The 18371-nt window shown below is 36.3% G+C and overlaps 1 protein-coding gene across 2 annotated transcripts in view; it reads left to right on the forward strand.

The window, feature by feature from the left end:
* The window catches only part of STK32B (serine/threonine kinase 32B), a 179408-nt gene that overhangs the window by 17378 nt on the left and 143659 nt on the right, over nucleotides 1–18371 (forward strand). Inside the window, exons 2-3 of one of the 2 annotated variants that reach the window (XM_071555231.1) lie at nucleotides 9722–9777; nucleotides 18052–18203. In XM_071555231.1, the coding sequence (XP_071411332.1) occupies nucleotides 9722–9777; nucleotides 18052–18203 (208 nt within the window). The remainder of the gene's footprint in view (nucleotides 1–9721; nucleotides 9778–18051; nucleotides 18204–18371) is intronic. The other variant, XM_071555232.1, reaches the window with a different exon arrangement.

An 18371-nucleotide genomic window follows, 5' to 3' on the forward strand; every position in this document is an offset into this window, starting at 1 on the left:
CCTTTCCTGTTTTATACTGCACTGTCAATGAGGACATCCTATGAACTTGGGCTTGATCCCTACTAGATTGTTCAGCTGAATTTTTCCAATGACAGCATACATTTTGTGTTCCTTGAATCTTCTGCCTAGCTCTGTCAGCTCTATTTGACCTTCTTTTGTTCTTTATTAATAGGAAACAATTTAAAATTCATTAATTTAAATAAGTAACTTTGCCTTGAAATACAGTTGTACTTTAGACTGTATTAGCTTAAATCTTTCTAAGATTTTTTATTATTTCTATTTATTTCAGAAGGCTAATTGATTGCCTTCCTGGGATTGTCATCAAAGTCAAAAGACCTGCTTAGAAGATAATTTTAAAGTTGTCTTCACCTTTACTGCCCGTGCTCACATGTATGATAAGATACAAGTATTAGAGACAGTATATATTAACGTGACAGAGATCAGAGTTTGATCTCTACTTTGATTTAAAGTAATTTAAGTAATATGCATAAATTCTGTACTAATAAGCACTATAACTCCCCATGAAGGTGACCTTCTCATTCCACTGCCCTTGAAACTAGACTTCTAACAACTAGTGTTGTAGGTATATCATAAGGTGTCACAATTTACTTAATCCTGTTTAAATGACCATATTGCCATTGCAAGGAGTGGTCTTGCTCTCTTCTGTTCCTGCTCTCTGCAATATGTCAGAGATGGTCTCTTTGCGATTACCTCATCTTCTTGTCAGTTTTTCAAAGAATGTGTTTTACTGAGATGGTCATGTGTTCTTGTCATAGTATCACAGAAATAGGATCATAAAGGGCTAAAATACAGTGTTGGTGAGGTGCTCTTTGAGGGAAATTTGGCTTGTGTGTAAGCTCTAAAGAATATAGGTTATGTTTCTGAATTTGGGAAATAAAAATATTTTCTACTTCCTCTAATTCTTATGCTGTCTCAAAATAGCAATCTTTCCTGTGAAAAGCCAAAAGCGAAACGAAAAGTAGCATTTTTTGCCATGTTCTGATTTCAGAAAAAAATTACCAGAAATGCACACACACTCTACATGGACATGTTTATGTGGAGAGACAGCAATAACAGCAACACAGAAATCATCATGTATCAATATTCAGAATTTTTTCATTTTAGTTGAGCTTAGTTAAAACCTTTTGATTTTATAGTTCTTCCACTTCCTTCTCCAATGGAAAACAGGGAAAATGGAAGGAAGGCGCAAAGCAAAAAGATGAGAAGCCTTCCAAAACCAGATAACTCTGTTTGCTTTCATTGGACTTGAAATCATATTCTTATCCAAAAGAACAGAACTTTCATATTGCTTTATATCCTTCAAACTGAAATTATTTATTTAAAAGAAGAGTTTTTCCTCTCATCTCTTCCTGCATTTGTTAAAGCAAACCATGGCAGGCAAGAGCCTGCTTTTCAATTACTCTCTTTCGCAGCCACCTGAGAGCGCTGCTGTGTGCCAGTGAAACAGAGTAACCTGTCTGAAGACACAGAGGCAACACACTAAAACATCCAATTAGAAATTTTTATGGTTAAATTTTGGACTAATTTTGAAGAGACATAAAGCCAAGAAAATTGACTTTATTTTTTAATCTAATGCTCCCAATTGCTGTGGGAGAGAGATGCAGCCACAAGAGCTCTGATCTTTACCAGTAAACACCTACTTGTGCTCAATAAATCAGAAAGGAATAGCTAATTTCATCAAGTCTGTGTTAAAATTCTTGTGGAGCAAAGTAGAAGCCAAACATTCTTACACCTTCCACACAGAAATAATTTTTTTGTTTTTCCTCACAATAACAATCACAGCAGTCCCTGCAGTTCCTGGTGTTCCTGGTGAAGTCCCTGCTAAGGGTAATCTTTCAGTAGACTTTAGGCCAAAGCTAATGACTGTGTCCTTAATCAAAATCCTACTGCAGTTTACAGCCATGAGACTTTCTGTGCTGACTTCAGTGGCTTGCAGACAAATCTCTGCTACCAGTAAATCCCACTCAGCGCCTCACGGAAGATGACACACACATCCCTAAAAGCATCAGATGACTTTTCTTGAGTTTTGTTTTGGTGATATATCTCCAGTTTCTCAGAGGAACTCTTGAGATTGTGGCATGGTACTCAGCAGTTTCAGTTTAAACTTGCCTCAGAGAGAAGCTGTAATAATTTGCAGCCTGTTCTGCTTGTCCAAGGAGCAAACTTTCTTTTACAGGTTTCAGGTATCTTCTTGAGATATTTTTCAGAATAGATGTATTTAATGTCAGTATGATTTTAATTTGACTTATTAGAGTTATAAACAGCTCTGGATAGAAATTTTAATTTGAGCTTGAATTCAAGCAGATTCTTGTTTACCAAGGAGCCACAGTTTCCTTGTGAATGCAAAATCTTTACTTGATTTTATTTTCAACTTTAACTGAAAAGCATTACAAAAAGAATTATGCTCCTTTTTAGAATTAAGAGGGAAAAAAAAGTTTTGATAGTCAGTCCTAGAATCTTTTCTCTTTAGCAGCTTGGTTAGTTTCCAATGCTAATTTTCCTTGGAATTTCAATTTTATTTCTGGTTCTTGCAACACATGCCTGTTTCTGCAACAGTGCAAATGATTAGCTGATTCACCAAATTCATCTAGTCTATTTTTGTGGCATTTTGGAAAATGGTAGGCTGTTGTAGTTCTTTCGAGTATTCATTTTGACATATTCAGAAAATTGGCCAGCAATTTAGGGAAATCCCCACACTTTTTAGTGATGTGATGTGAGGTGGATTTCACTGATTACAGTGTAGAACCCCTTGATGCTGGCACCGCTTTTGATGAAAAAAGCATGCATTGTCTAAATATTCTGTGAATTTGATGTGTGGCTAAATTCTACATGAAGTACTACTTTGTAGGAGGATTGACATAAGGAAATAATTTCTGTAATGCCTCTCAACAGATGTTATTTAGCCCACTCTTTTATTTGTGGTATCAGCTATTGATAGAATATAGAACTAAGAGAGGCATAAATAAAATTACACTGTTGGTTTTCCAACACCATGGTGTTGAGGTTTTCTCCCCATTTCTAGCAATCTAGGGATGTTGCTTCCACTATGTCATGGTTAAAAGGTGAAATAGGTGGAAGATAACAACGAACTCAGTTTTCTTTTTTTTTTTTCTTGAAACAGACTTTCCCTCTGAAAAAATTTTGATGAATAATTAAACTTTTTTCCAAATCAAAATGACATTATATTCCTTTACAAAAATTAAGCTTTATATGGGAAAACAGAGCTGGTTTTTAAAAGTTTCAATGGAATTCAAGTTTACCTTTTCAGATTTCATTTTGTGGCAGTCCAAATCTATACTACATTTCTGTGATATGACACTTCTTCAAAGGCATTGGAAATGGATTCTTTTACCCCTTTCTGTAGATCTAAATTTTGTACCTGTTTGCAACTCCCATAACCCAACACACTACCAGTCCTGAGTGAATAAAGCACACATCATACAAGTGCTGTGACCATACCTGCCCAGTGGGAGACAGTCATCTTGCAGGTGGCCTCACAAGGAAGCACAGTATAGAAATGAACTACTGAGAAAAAACCGCTTTAGATCAATCAGGAATTCTGAAATGAAAGTCTTTGGATAATACAGAAATGTTTTGCTTTGATTGAAGAAAATGCAGTATGCAAGCATGATCAGACTGAAATGAATTTAAGTTCAAAGCAAAATAGGCTGAATTTTAAATAAAATTTTTTTGACAAAGATCTTCAATTCTTTCTAATCGCAAATAATTATAAATGAATGACTATAAATATGAAAACAAATGAATAATTATAAAATTTGTAACATGAGAATTAGAAAGATTTTATATTGAGAATAAAACACTTATTAATCCTAAAGAATTGAGACATTGTAATGCAATTTATGTGCAAAGCCTCTAAATGTGACAGAAAATGCCATGATTCACCATTAATGAGATAAAACCAGCTCTGAAACTGCTTTTTTTCTTGTTCTCCAGTTATGTATCTCTTTCTAAATAGTAGTTTTCCCAATTAAATGATATATAGCCCTGTCCCATTTTACTCAGAAACCTATGAAGCTAAAAAGATTTGTACTCTTTGCTCAACTCAGAGACATGTGTGATTTTATCATTCTGTCAGTAAAAATTCATTTCTTATTTAATTTAAACAGTATCTTACTTCGCTAGTGCACTTACCTTGAACAGAGCATGATGGAATGTGACTTCTTATGAATACCCAAATCACTTTATGACCTTTAATCTAGTATTTAGGCACTGTTCATGTTTGTCCTGTCTATGTCCATTCAAGCTGGTGATTTTATCATGAATATTGAATATATGTGACTGCATCTACTTGGTTACTCATTTTACATATCTTTGTGTGGAAGGGCAATAACAATTTTAACAAGATCTGATGACTTCTAAGACCTACTGAGGTTCTGTCAGCACAGGCCGTGGATTTCCCTGGAAAAGGCTCAAGAATCTGAAAAGTAGACAGACAGACATAGAAGACTGCAGAAGTAGTCTGAAATCCTAATACAGTGCTATCCAATGAGTCTCAGGTCAAACCATACAGGACAAATCTAGAAGGAAATTTTATTTAGTTTTTACTCTGTTTTTCTGATTCACAGAAACAGAAAGCATTAAAACACCCCAGAAGAGACTTGTAAGACAGGGCTCAGACTTACATAAAAATCTATTTTCTTGGCTGCTGGCTATATCACATCTTCTTGTTTTTGTTTTCTCTTGAGATCAGTGGGAATGAAGCTAGATGTCTTGAAATGCTCAATGTGTTAAAAATATCTCCTTACTATACACCTCCTGATGCCTTAGTGCTCATGTTCTGGTTTTGGATACTGCAAGACGGTCCAAATAAACCAGTGGAACTCAGCCAGAGAAGGAGATTGTCAAGTTCTTCCATTTTTTCTTGACTTGAAAAGCCTCTACCTTATTTTTCATTTTGCAAAGCATGTGTATGCCTGTGCTTTGGCCATGTTTGATTGGGTATTTTCTCCAGGAGATACAAAGTTCTTTCAGGTAATGATTATTGAGTATACTTGAACTAATCACATATACATACAGTAAATATTCCTCAGCTGCAGTGAGAAAACAGCTCTATCTAGAATACACCCAATATACATGTTGCCTCTTGAGCTAGATCCACTTTACACTTGAACAAATGATGAATAACAAGAGAATATTTTAATTAGTAAAACTACAAGTGAAAGGGTAGAAATGTTGTGTTCTTTCATGGTATCATAAATCAAACACATAATGATCTGTGTTGATGTAACTATTTTTTTTCTTTTTTCTTTGTTCAAGTCACCATAGCACTCATGAATAATGCAGCAGAGTTGAATGCATATAAAATGATTCATTGTTTTAACATATATCATTATGTATATAATACTGATTAAAAAAATGGGCATTTCTGCTATGACTATCCAGTGTTTTTGCACCATAGTTGTAAAAGCCCAATAGTTTGTGATGTGAATATTTTCCCCAAAGTATACTTTATGCCTGGGGATCAGTGAAGCAAGAAATATTTATTTTACCTTTCACTAGAAAGTTTTATACCAAATAAATGCTCCATCAGTGCTTGGGCATGACTAAATGAAAAGAAAGAAACTAAATTCATTTATATGCACATATGCATATATATATATGCATATATATATATGCATATGTGCATATAAATGATATATGCATATATATACATCACGCATTGCTGAAATTAATAGGCAACCATCACTTTAATACCGTATCATGCAACAGATGTCATAAATGCTGATGGATTTTCTCCCTTAGTCAGTCAAATATGTGGTTTATTCCACATTCTTTCTCAGTTTTGAATTAATGGTGATTTTTAAGGGATAAAGTTGGGATTTGGGGAAAGAGATTACAATATTTGATTTTTCCAAATTGGTGAAAATCAAAGAAATTCCCTCATACTCTTGTTAATAAAAGTCTAATTCTGGGGGTTTATCTGTATGAAAAATTTCCAGTACACAATATAAATGAATTTTGGTTTCTGAAAAATGTTGGTAGTCTTAGACTCAAATTCAGAGCCCATGTCTAAGACCTCCAAAGTATGGTGTGGTAATAAGATGAAAGTGCTCAAAGAGTTGGAAAATATTTTTTTCCCTAGAGTAAAAGATACCAAGTAAGCTATTTTCAAAAACGTAATAGTCATATTACTGTTACTGAAGAAAATGTCCTTCTGCCAGCTACACCATTATCTCAGTGGGGCTTTACACTAGGGAACTGTCATAAGCTATGACACCAACCATCACAACAGCTAAATGTGTCATTTTTTGGAGGACACAAATTTAATACTTGTGATCTCCTCATTGAGCAGAGGAAATGACGGTGTCTGACCTTGATGATATTTTAAACATTGGAAATGACAGAGGTCATGAAGAGCTGTAATTCTTCTCAGAGTAAGTGGTGGCCTTTTGGAGTTGAATTTTCACCAAAAAACCCCAAAACAAACAAAACAAAACAAAACCAAAAAGAACCCACCCAAAACAACCAGTGTGATGAACAAAATTAGCCAAAAATTTTCACAGTGTGAGATTAAAAACACCTGAAAAAAACACCCAAGTAGTACTAAGGTGTCAGTGACCTTAGCTCAGCCACTCACTGCTTATCAGGGCTGTGAAGCTAACATGACTTCGGCATGGCTGGTCTGTTGTAGATGGGGCTGTTGCTTAAAGCATCTTGGTTTCACTCAATGAATTAGTTTCAACTGAAAAAGTATTCCATGTTTTATTCTTTCCTAACATCCCAAGGGAGGGACTTCCTCAGTTTGTGAATCTGCAGTGTTGTTGAGTATGTTTGAATGATCAAAAGAGCCTTAGTTGTCTCACTTTGGTGAATTATCCCTTTCCAGAGAACCACAGTGGCTGCAAGTCTAGCTCATTTCAGATGCAGGCTCAGGTTTGTTTATATAAGTCCAGAGTAATTTAAAAATATCTTTATTTTGTCTTGCACAAAATGTGTTGCAATCATTGTACCTTAATTTAAATAAGGCTTATGAAACAGAAAGAATTTTTTTCTTAATAAAAATATGAAACTGCAACATCTCACTTTCTGATCAAGTTAAGTGTAAAAATTGCTAAAATTTGATCAATTGTTGTGACTGTGTATTTTAACCACTTATTTGGCCTACTAATAATCTGTCTTAAATTCCATGGTCTAGTACATCACTTAATTTCAGTCTTATGGAAATCTAATTTACAATTAAATTCAACTAAAATAATAAGTTGTTCTAGTAACTCAGAGAAATAATCAAACTAAAGAAGGAAGTACAGAGATATAGAATAAAAGTTATATGGACAATAAAAAAGTCCTATTCACAGCCAAAAATAAATGCTTAATCTTAGTTTTACAAAAACAAAATAATTCTTCAAACTGATGCATTTCAAAACCAGTCAGACTTCAGAACATAATTCAGTCAAGTCTTACTGAAATGTGGCTTGACTGATATTGAGATAATTACAGACTATTTCAACAGTTTTTCAGTTGTTTTGGGAACTGGACTCAGCTGAATGACTGCAAAATAAAAACAAACTCAAACATATATCTTTAAGGAACATGTTTGATAAAAAGACTTAATAAAATACGCAAGAAACATGAAAAGGTTTTAAAGCGGAGGAGTGACACAGACAACACCAGCATGCTAGAGGGAAAATTGATGCCTCTTTCCTATCAGAGAAATTAATGAGTTTAACATGTTGTTTGTAATATTTTCAAAGCTGTGCTAAATTCCTACCTAAATTAAGGATCATCTGGATAACCCAGTCAAGCACTTGGGAGGGATGACTTCTGGGAATAGGATTTCAGTGGATGTAAATTTATGTGGAATGTGGTTTTCCTAAACTATTTTCTTCACCAGACCAGTATTGACCAGCAAGAACTACAAGAGACTGCCCCGTTGGTGAATGTGTCAGCAGAGACTCTTTGCAGCTTGCTGACAGACAATCATGCTTCTCAAACATCTGGGTAACCCTAACTCCTACATGAGTCAGCAGAAAATTTCTTTTTCAATTTTCAGTTTCCAAGCATCTTATAAATCCTTTGCAAGCTTGTGCTCTTTTATTTCAGTGTCCACATTCTAAAACTGCTTTATTAACCACCTTTGTTTCCTGTAGACTAGAGTCTGCTGCTTTTAGCTCTGTCAGCTCTGGATTTGATTTGTCTCCAGCAATTACAAGGAAGGTGGTTGCTATAGCTGCACTAATGAAAGGAGCAAGCATGTTTCCTTGAAGGCAGTGTAAGCAAACATAAATAAACAAATGCTTTGTGGTGTTAATAGTGTAAATGAGAAAATGAGAAACTAAGATATTAGCACTTTTTAGTGACTTGATATATGTCAACATTAACAACTGTCTATGGAAATCTTAGCTTGAGATGATGCAATTTTTTACAAATATGTAAAGTATTATTAGTTTTATAGGATTTTCTTGTTCATTGTGATTTAAACCACATTTTTGATTGGTGAGGCATTGGCACAGGTTTCCAGAGAAGTTGTGGGTTTCCCATTCCTGGAAGAGTTCAAGGCCAGATTGAATGGGGCTTTGAGCAAACTTGTTTAGCGGAAAAACAACCCATGGCAGGTGGGTTGGAGCTTGATGATTTTTAAGGTCCCTTCCAATACAAATCATTCTTTGGTTCTGTGATTTTTCCACAGACAGTCTGTCTCCATAATTTTGCAGATTACAGTTACAGCAGTAACAGGTGCATAGATGAAGGATCATAGCCAAAGCTAGGAACATAAGAAAGTTTTAATTTAAAAAAAATCCTGTTAAGTTGCACTGAACTTTGTCATCTCTGGTTCACTGAATTTAGCTCTAACTGTGAGTTTTATCCGACAAGTGACTGTAAAAACTGCATCACACATTGTCATGTTTGTGTTTCAGTGACTTTGCATCAATTTTGCCCAGGATATTGTTGGATGTTTTAAAAACCATCAGGTCTACCCATGAAAAGCATTTGAAGGTCACACTGTTCAATCTCGTGCAACAGTAATGGCATTTCTGAGAACTGAAGTCTCACTCACTCTCACAGCAAACCACTTCAGTGTCTAGGTCAGGCTGTGATGTCGGATTTTCATGAAGTGCAAGTAAATCCAGTCTATGGCCAAGCTAAAATGAAATCTCTTGAAACAAACTTATGCTACATTTATGAAATAGACTTATAATATTAGCATTATGTATTGCATTAATGTGGAAAAGTTTGGAGAGGCTAATCATACTGGCTCATCATGGGACAAGCTTCTGTCACTGTAACAGAATATAAGATTATCCTGCAGAGCAATTACTGTAAACAATACTATCCTTATATTACCGTGTAGCTGTAGGCAGATGGTGTTACTTACCTGAATTATTCAGTACAATTTTGATAGATCTTAGTATTTCTGGAAAATGCTGAGCAGTTTCTGCTAATGACTGTGCAATGTTAACTTATGTCTTGTTACTTGGTTAGGACAGAGATATATATTTTTCTTTGGAGATACTGAGCACGGAGGCATTGCACCAAGGTGAACTGATGAACAAAATCAATGCAGCATATTTTAAAGCAAACTTCCTTTTGATTAGCTATTTGGTGTTTTAAGAGAAAAAGTGAATACCACATGGTAAAATGACATTAGTTGGAAACAATGTAATTTCTTTTCTTATCTGATTTCTTGTTCTGACTTAGCATGCTACAAACTCTTCCTTTTCTTCTCTCCTTTATTTTGCAGTTAACTTTGACCACTTTCAAATACTGCGGGCTATTGGGAAAGGGAGCTTTGGAAAGGTAAGAATTGACTTGTTTTTAGCAATTAAAAATCTAAGAGGGAATTCCTTTGTGTTTTTCTGATGTAACTTGATTAGGGTTAAAGAACATAGGTTTTGTAGCTTTTTCCTTTTTAAAGATGTCTAATCACAAGTATGAACCGACTATTCATTAAATTATTTCTGTTATAGTACATTCCCTAAAATCAATTGAACAAAAATTATTGTAATGATTAAGTCTCCCCAGTGGGGACTAGCAGGATTTAGAAATCTGCCCTCAAAACTAAAACAAACAAAAAACTAGGAGCAGTCTACTTCTTTAGACAGCCCACTAGAGTGATCTTGTTCATAAATCTCTGAACTTATTTATGTCTTTAAAATAATTGCTGTATTTAAAAGGCACTATACATAGATTAAATCCTCTTGGGACTGTATAAACTGACATACACTATAATTATGATCATTGAGTAAATGTTTGTTCAATTCAACAGGATTTTGCTGAAACAGAGAAGATTAATGTTTTGTTTACACATGAGTAGACAACCTTTCTTTCCTATAATAATGATTATAACAAGGTTTTAAATTTCAATATGGGTAAACACAAGGCCATGAATCCAGAGAAAATCATATTATAAAAATATTAGAAACCATTTGTCACAGGAACACATTTGAAGGTGAATTATAACTCATACTTAATCAGGTAACAAGCAATAGCTATTTAGATCTGGGTTTGAATGATTCTTGAGTGTATGCCAAATCAGTGCTGGTGAGATACTTCTGTAGTCACACATTAAGAACACACACAGGATTTTGCTGGTTCTTGGCCTTCATGCAGAAAAATTATTTTGATTTTAGATACTTTTTGCAGAACATGGTCTTTCATGGCATCATCTTTATTTGATTCAGTTTTCAAGAGAAACCTGCTTTGAGGTAAATAGGAGAACACATTGCTAGGGCAAAACGGTTTTTCAGAACTCCTGAAAAATCAGGGCAGCGGGAGATTTATGACTGTTTAGTATCACAGTACAGTGATGAAATGCCATGTCAAACTGGAGGACCAAGAGTGCAAGTTAGGCAGAGAAAAAGTTAAGATATATCCAAATCGCGTTGGCCCTGACAAAGATCACCTGCACCCCTTTTTCTTCAAAGCTTCCCCATTCACGCCTCTACTGTTTCTGCCCTTTCAAAGGGGCCCTCACCTTTCCATATCATGCAGGAAAATAAAAGAAGGCTACAGGCTTTTTGAAGGCTTGTCGGTTGGTGTTTGATCCACATTTTCCATGATGTTCAGAAAACTGATGGATGTTTCTATGCTATTTCTAGAAACATCTAACTTACAGGTTTATATGACTGCAGTGTTCTTGTGACTCTGCTTTGGGGAATCTGTATTGGTGAGAATAGAGTTTCACAACCCTCAGAGAACATGTTTAATGGAAGAAAGGACTCAAGCATGAGTACCCTCTAAACTTAATCTGTATTTTGCATCTGTCAAATGCAACAGGAAAGTCCTTGGCAGAACAGACTATTTTGGTTTTTCTCTCCAAATGAATGCAGGCTTCTGACAAATCACCTTGTTTTTCCTTCCACAGGCAGGGAAAGAAAGAAACCCATTTTAAAATGACCTATTATAACATAGCCAAAAGCACAACATGGTAAATCAGTCATCATTTCAAATGTGTTTCTTTGTGAGCCAGTCTTCCCTTTATCGGTCATTTAGAAACCTCACTGCTGGCAACTTTTCCTATTACTGTCCTTTTGGAAATACCTGGCAGCAGAAAATGTCAACAAACGATGCAAGACTGTTAATCTCCATTGTTGGCTGTTTACTGTTTGGGGTCTGTTGTGCTCTAGCATCTTGCAACATATAACACTATGTTCAGTATCATGTTTTCCTTAAACTGCCTGCTTCCTTTATGGCTCCACTGTGGCCTTTTCTGAGAGCAATAGGATGTTTTAAGACCTGCTCCACTATTTTATTTTATTGTTGTTGGTACAATATCTCCCTTTCTCTCTCAATATTTCTTAAATTACTCTGGTTGCTACAGCAACCTTAGGCCTCTGCAGGATATTGCTGCAGGAGGTATCTGATATGGCAGAGTCTCTACACAGTTCAGGTCGCTCTTCTGTGCAGAGCTCAAGGTGATCCTCAGCACCTCACCTTCTCCACTGAGGCTGACTGATTCAGCAACTATGCTTTGTCCTCCCAGCTGGCTTCAGAAAGCAGCTCTCTACCCTTTCCTTTGGCATTTTCAATTTACAGTCGCAATATTTGCTGTTACAGGAATTCCTAGGCCATTTGGTATCAAATGCTTTGTATCTCAAGAGCTTGTCTTTTCTGAGAAGTGGCCACCTGTTCCAAGCCCCTGCCTCAGTACACACTGTTTCTTAGGGTCATGTTAAGAGCAGGTGCCATCTCATAGACATGGTAGCACATTCCCCAGGAAAAATGAAGATACATCACAGCAGTTTTGAGAAGGGAAGGAAATGGGTGGGGAGAGAAGAGAAACCATGAGCATGCTTTGTTTTGTGGAAACAATCAGGGTGACTTGAAAGGTAGGAACTCAGGTTGTACTTTGGTAAAGGACAGATGAAGAAGGCCTGTGTAGGACCAATGACAGCCACAGCATCTGTGTAAGTCAGCCATTCTTTCATTCAAGGCAAGTGACATGCAAGCTATGGCAGAATGATGTGTGACTGCTCAGTGAATAGTTGCTCCCACCCCTGGGCAAGTGCATACAGATACTGGTACAGCCTTGGTCAAGGGTCAGTGGTACTCAAGCAAGATACAGGGCACTACTTGAAAAGTAGCCTTTGTGGCTTCAGTGACCTTGCTTTGCTAAGTAGATGAAGGTAGCTTTTTGTTTATGTTTTGGTGTCTTCATGCATAACGGGAAACAATTAGTGGTTTGTTTGTTTGTTTTTTGGAAGACCTTTGAGTAAGATATGCTTAGCATATTCCAGTTATTAGTAATTCCAGGTACATTGCAAGTGGGCAGGTCAGAAATTCTGACCAAGCAGGTTTTATTTGTATATTGTAGAGAATTTTAAATATTCAAACCAAAAATGCTGAGCTCTGATTAAAGGACCTATCTCATTATGACATGTGATACCTTAGAAGTGCCCTCTCATGTTTAATCTGGCTTTTTACTTTTTCCCTATGTTATTTATATGTAGAGCTGTCACTCTTCTCAAAAAAAATTGGAAAAATATATCTTTGAAGATCACCCAGTAAGTACAAAACTGACAAGGTGTGAAACACAAGAATTTGCATTATCCTAATAACCATAACAATAACCATGTAACTGCAGGGTTACTGCTGCAAAATAATTTGTATTCAGGCACAACAACTAGTTCTCAGGGATATTATAGTACCAATTTTCTTCAAGTTCTCTGTTCATGGGAGTAGGTATATTGAGCAATCTGACCTCCTTAAATTAAATTCAAATTATCATTTCAATGTACAAACTCTTTCCTATTTGTCTAAGGCTCTGAGACACAAGACTTGGTTCTGATTAATTTGGTATATTTGTATATATTTATAAATTTATATTTATATATTGGGTAATTTTCTATAAAACAGTGACTTGCTGTACTGAGGTAACTGAAATTACACTGGTATAAAACAAATGGGAGCCCAGAATTATGTCTACAGTGATTGAGGGTACTTTGCTAAATATTACGCAAAATAATGCAGAAAAAAGTGTGCTACTATCATAAAAGCAACATAATGCAACTGCAGAATATTAATATTTTTTGACAGTATGATAACCCATATTTTTTAGCTTGAATTAATATGAAAGGATACTAAGCAGATGTTTGGGCTGCTCCAGATGTCATGTTTTGCTCAGGGGAATCTGGGAATGAATCTCTCTATTTCAGGGAAGTTCCCTGGCAGTGTTAAGACAAACTTAGGATATATGTTCTCCAGCCTCTTTTTGTAATCTTTCCAACCCTTCTGGTAGACTGACTATGAGCATTAGTTTTTCAGAGCACATGAGTAAGGACAAAGTAGCAGTATGTCAGGCACATGCACATGGCAGGTTTGCCAGTTCCCACCCTGACTGTGAAGCATATAGCTGATTCCTGCCTTGCTGTCCCCCATGTCTGGCTGAGTGCCTTCTGCCCGCGCAGTGCCACAGCTCCTCTGCTGGGCTGTGATTCCTCATGGCAGCTGCAACTGCCCCATCTGAACTACTGACAGGACATAATATGCATAACAATGTCATGCAGGACCATGGATGCAGCGTGCACTCTAGCTTCTAGCTCTCCACCTGAGAAGCACAGAGAAGCTTTCTCTAACTACGGTTTTGCATCTCTTCTTTTTATATGACCTGTCATGAAACCATGTCATAGTGTAGTTTGAGAGATCTAATTACTCATGTGCCAAATTCAGACAAAAATATGTCTATTGAGACTAAGCGCACCAGAGCAAGCCCATAGCATCTAGAAGTCTTTTCTAGTGGGAAACAGGAGAAATATGTGTTTTGCAGCAAGTCAGATTTTTCAACTACCCCCATCTTTTGCTCTGGAAAGAGCTTCTCTGGACTTTTCTATGGCTGCTCAGCCAACAAAGCATTATGCAGCTTTCTGGAGCAAATCTTGAGCAAATTCTGCCGCAGTTTTACTCAGTATAGCTCTCTCACTTCACTTAGCTCTGCAATAACCCATAGGGCACTTTGTCACCCATAGCACTGTCTGACCTCTTAATTTTCAGATTAAACTCAACCTGTAGGTGCACTATTTTTGACATGTAAAATCAGAGGAAATCTAAGAAGGTAGTTTAGAAGTGGACCATAACACGTGTTGCTCTTGAAAAATGAAGTTTAGCCCAACAGTCATAATCTATTGGTTTCCTTCACCTGGCTCTGAGGGATAGTGGCTGCAAGTCAGTCTCTGGTCAAATTTCTTTTAACCTGATAGGTTTAAAGTCAATTTACTGTTACTTTCTCACAGAAATAATAAAATGTATCACCCTGTGATAACAGCTAAGACATGTAGGAAAACCCTCTTTATAAAGGAAATATTTTCACAAGAGACTTTTAAAAATCAGCACAATACAACTCCAAAGAAAATTAATGGAGATTCATAATGCCTACCTATAAACATATACAACACAGATGCCTACATCCAAATTAGTAATCTACAGTCTCTTTAGGGGGACATTAAAAGGGAAAACATCTCTCTAGAAATGGACATATTTAGATCTATACTGTATGTGGAGAGGGTTGTGCCTGTCCCTTTCTGCCGACAACAAACCTGGGTAGTTGTTGAGTTTGCATCTTATATTTGTTTTGAAGCATCATGCTGTCTGGATTTTGGTAAATTATACTCACAGAAAAATGAAACAAGAATGTTTTAGTGATGGGACCATGACAGGCCTTCACACTACTGTGTGTATATAGGACAATTCTGCACAGAATTCCGTCATAATGAGTCATCACAAAATTTGTTTATTGAGGTGCCAGAGACTGTTTGTCCCTGTTTTAAAGTTACTCCTTTGGAACAAAAAACCCCTCAGTTTAAACACTTCCTGTTAAGACTGCTCATGAGGAGAGCTTGAGGGCTTTTCCTTTCTTTCTTGCACTAGTGGAGAGTTTCAGCCCATTGATGTCCTGCTTAAAGGAAGACCAGACAGCCAGCAGGGAGAAGTGCTAGGCAGGATCTCCACTAGGATTCCGTGCTGTCATAGCAATGTCAGGCATTTTTTATTTTAACATCAATGTGGATGCAGGTTGTGTTCCCCGAGTTTTAGTAAGAAGCAGCTTTATTATGTTCATGAAGATCCTATTGATTTTGAAAGCATGTTGAAAGGTGTGCATAGATACACATTGTTAGAAAATGTTTACTATCATTCTGCTTTGAAGTTGTGTGCTAGGCAAGCTTCTACTAACAACAGAAGGCCTGGTTCAAGTGTGCTGAATACCCTTGTCTATACTGGCAGGTAAGAGAACTGAGTGCCTTCTGGAGTCACAGCAGTGTTTCAAACCTGTTTACATTACATATTTAGGTGCTGTGTATGGTCCTAGTTTGCCACATTGGTCAAGCCTGTAACTCTCAGTTCAGTAAAACCCAGTTGTCTCAGTAGTCTCTCTAGTTAACCCTTCATCAGGGAGGCTTTTTATGTAATGAAGTAAGAGACATCCTCAAACATCTCATCTGGCCAGGTTACACATAAAAATCATGCTGCAATTTCATGTAAGTGAATGAACTTCTGGATTAATGTTCTGAGCCAAAATCCCAAAATTTTGTACTTTATAGTGTGACTCACTAAATCAAATTGTTCACATAATCTATGACAGCATGTCAGGAATTGCCCCTGAAAATTCTGCTTATGTTTTTGGACGATGTATGGAAATTTGAACAATTAATTTCCATCCCTCCATTTCAGTTCAATCCCACCTGCTACCTCTTCTTCCCTAAAAGGCCAACCACAATTCCCCATTGTTCCACAGCCTGGGTTCTTTCCATGTAAATGTGAACCTTTATTTATCCTGAAGGCATCACCAATATTCGTGCTTTCCATAACACTCTAAGGTGGAAAATGAAATAAATCTTCAGCACTCATCATTGTGCAACATTGATGGGCTCAAAACAAAACATTTATCACCCATGTTTTCCTTAATTAGCAGAACATCTCCTGATATTAGGAAAAGTAATTAGACTGTTTACTTAATTGCACTTTATCATTATAGGTTAAAAGTACTCTATGAACACCTCTGTTTGGAGTAGGTTTGAGCTCAAAGACACATTTTATGAAAATAGAGTTTCAGACAAATAACTGTGTTTCGGTTTCCCTGGCCCTGTTCCTCCCGGTTCAGCTGTGGGAAGTCGCCTTAGTTTGTCCAGACTATTTCTGAGTACTGAGCACTCAAGTTTCTCAAAATACAACTCAGACTCAAGGAACTTATTTTTGGTTGTCACCATGTCTGAGCATGAATTTTATGAGTCTGTATTATAATTTTATGTGTGTATACTATGGAAGTGTATATGTGTGCATGTGTGGACATACATAAATATACAAAAAAAAAAAAGAATAGCACCCATACCAAGTGAATCCAAATACCACTGAATTTAGGCACTACAGAGTTGTGATACCTAAACCAGATGCTTCAAGTACATAGTCTGTTTATGTACTGAAGATTAAAATTTCAGATTGGAATCTATGACTGTATCAGTAATACACGTTGCACCAAAATAATATTTTCAATTAATATTCTCTTGGCTGTGAGGACTCATTAGGAGTGCCACGTCAAAAAGTCCTGATCAATTAACAGCAAAACCCCCCTTCAGAGCAAAAGTCTGTTGAGGATACAGTTTCCCTCCATGTGTGGATGTAGGACTGCCATGAAAGTGATGTTTACACCAACTTTGGAGATAAGACACAGAGCAATTTTATGTTTCTGTGTTGGGAGAAATCACATTTAAAATTATGCTTCTTGGTTGTAGTGCTGATGACTTTCCAGCTCCATTCTCAATGTAAACTAACATGGCAGAAAACAATCCAGGTTTTCTGGACTAAGATTTTCTTCAAGCATCTACAATATTATTTGACTTTCATAAAAACAAAACAAAACAAAACAAAACAAAAAACCAAACAAAAAAACAAAACAAAAAAAACAAACAAAAAACCCAAAACAAAACAAAAAAAACCACAACCAAACCAAACCAACACAACAAAAACCCTGAAACAATGCCACCACCACCCCCCAAAACAAAGTAAAAGGAAAGGAAATTACTGCCATAGACTAAATCATTGCAATGGTCTCTTGTGAATTCAAAAATATTGTGATAAATCTCAGTACAAAATTACTTTTTCCTTTCAACAGTAATTAAAGGAGCATAATTCTGATATTTAGATGAAATATTGAGCCTTTGGAACATAGGCAAGGTTTATGATGCAGTAATCAAGGTGTTTGTATTGACTTGTGGGAATGAGGACAATGACTGTGCATTTTCCTAGGCAGGAGGCAGTAATTTCTGTGACTAATGAAATAGCCTGTGAATTTAGCAAGAGGAGTGTATTCCTCCCAGCTTTGCCATGTAACTTCTGAAAGTTATGACACTTTTACACTTCCCTATTTCTTCTTCACAGCGGTGGGGTGTTCTTTTGTTCTTTTAATTACAATGTATTACAAAGAATCCTGCAGAGCTGTGAACTTCCAGAAGGTGTTACTCAGTTGTAGTATCCAGATCTGAATTATTTAAATACTATAACGGGTTCATTTCTTTTCAGAGTCACAACTGAAATTACTTTCTCAGGGTGTCAAAATTTGTCTTTTATTTTGCTGTCAATTAGGTGTGCATTGTACAGAAGAGAGACACAAAGAAAATGTATGCCATGAAATATATGAATAAACAGAAGTGCATTGAGAGAGATGAAGTTCGAAATGTTTTCCGGGAGCTACAGATAATGCAAGGCCTGGAACATCCCTTCCTAGTCAATCTGTGGTAAGAAAACCTTTAAAATGCCATCAGGGATCTCTTGTTTTCTCCTTATTGCTGAATCAGTTCAGGCTGTGGAAGGAAGGAGAGCTGAAAAGAATAAAAGATTTTTGGTGACCTCTTTTGTTTAGGTAATAAGGTTTTGTAGAGGGTTTCCTTAATTGTAAATACTTT

Source organism: Pithys albifrons, chromosome 5, assembly GCF_047495875.1.
Source record: "Pithys albifrons albifrons isolate INPA30051 chromosome 5, PitAlb_v1, whole genome shotgun sequence".
Classification (NCBI taxonomy): Eukaryota; Metazoa; Chordata; class Aves; order Passeriformes; family Thamnophilidae; genus Pithys; species Pithys albifrons.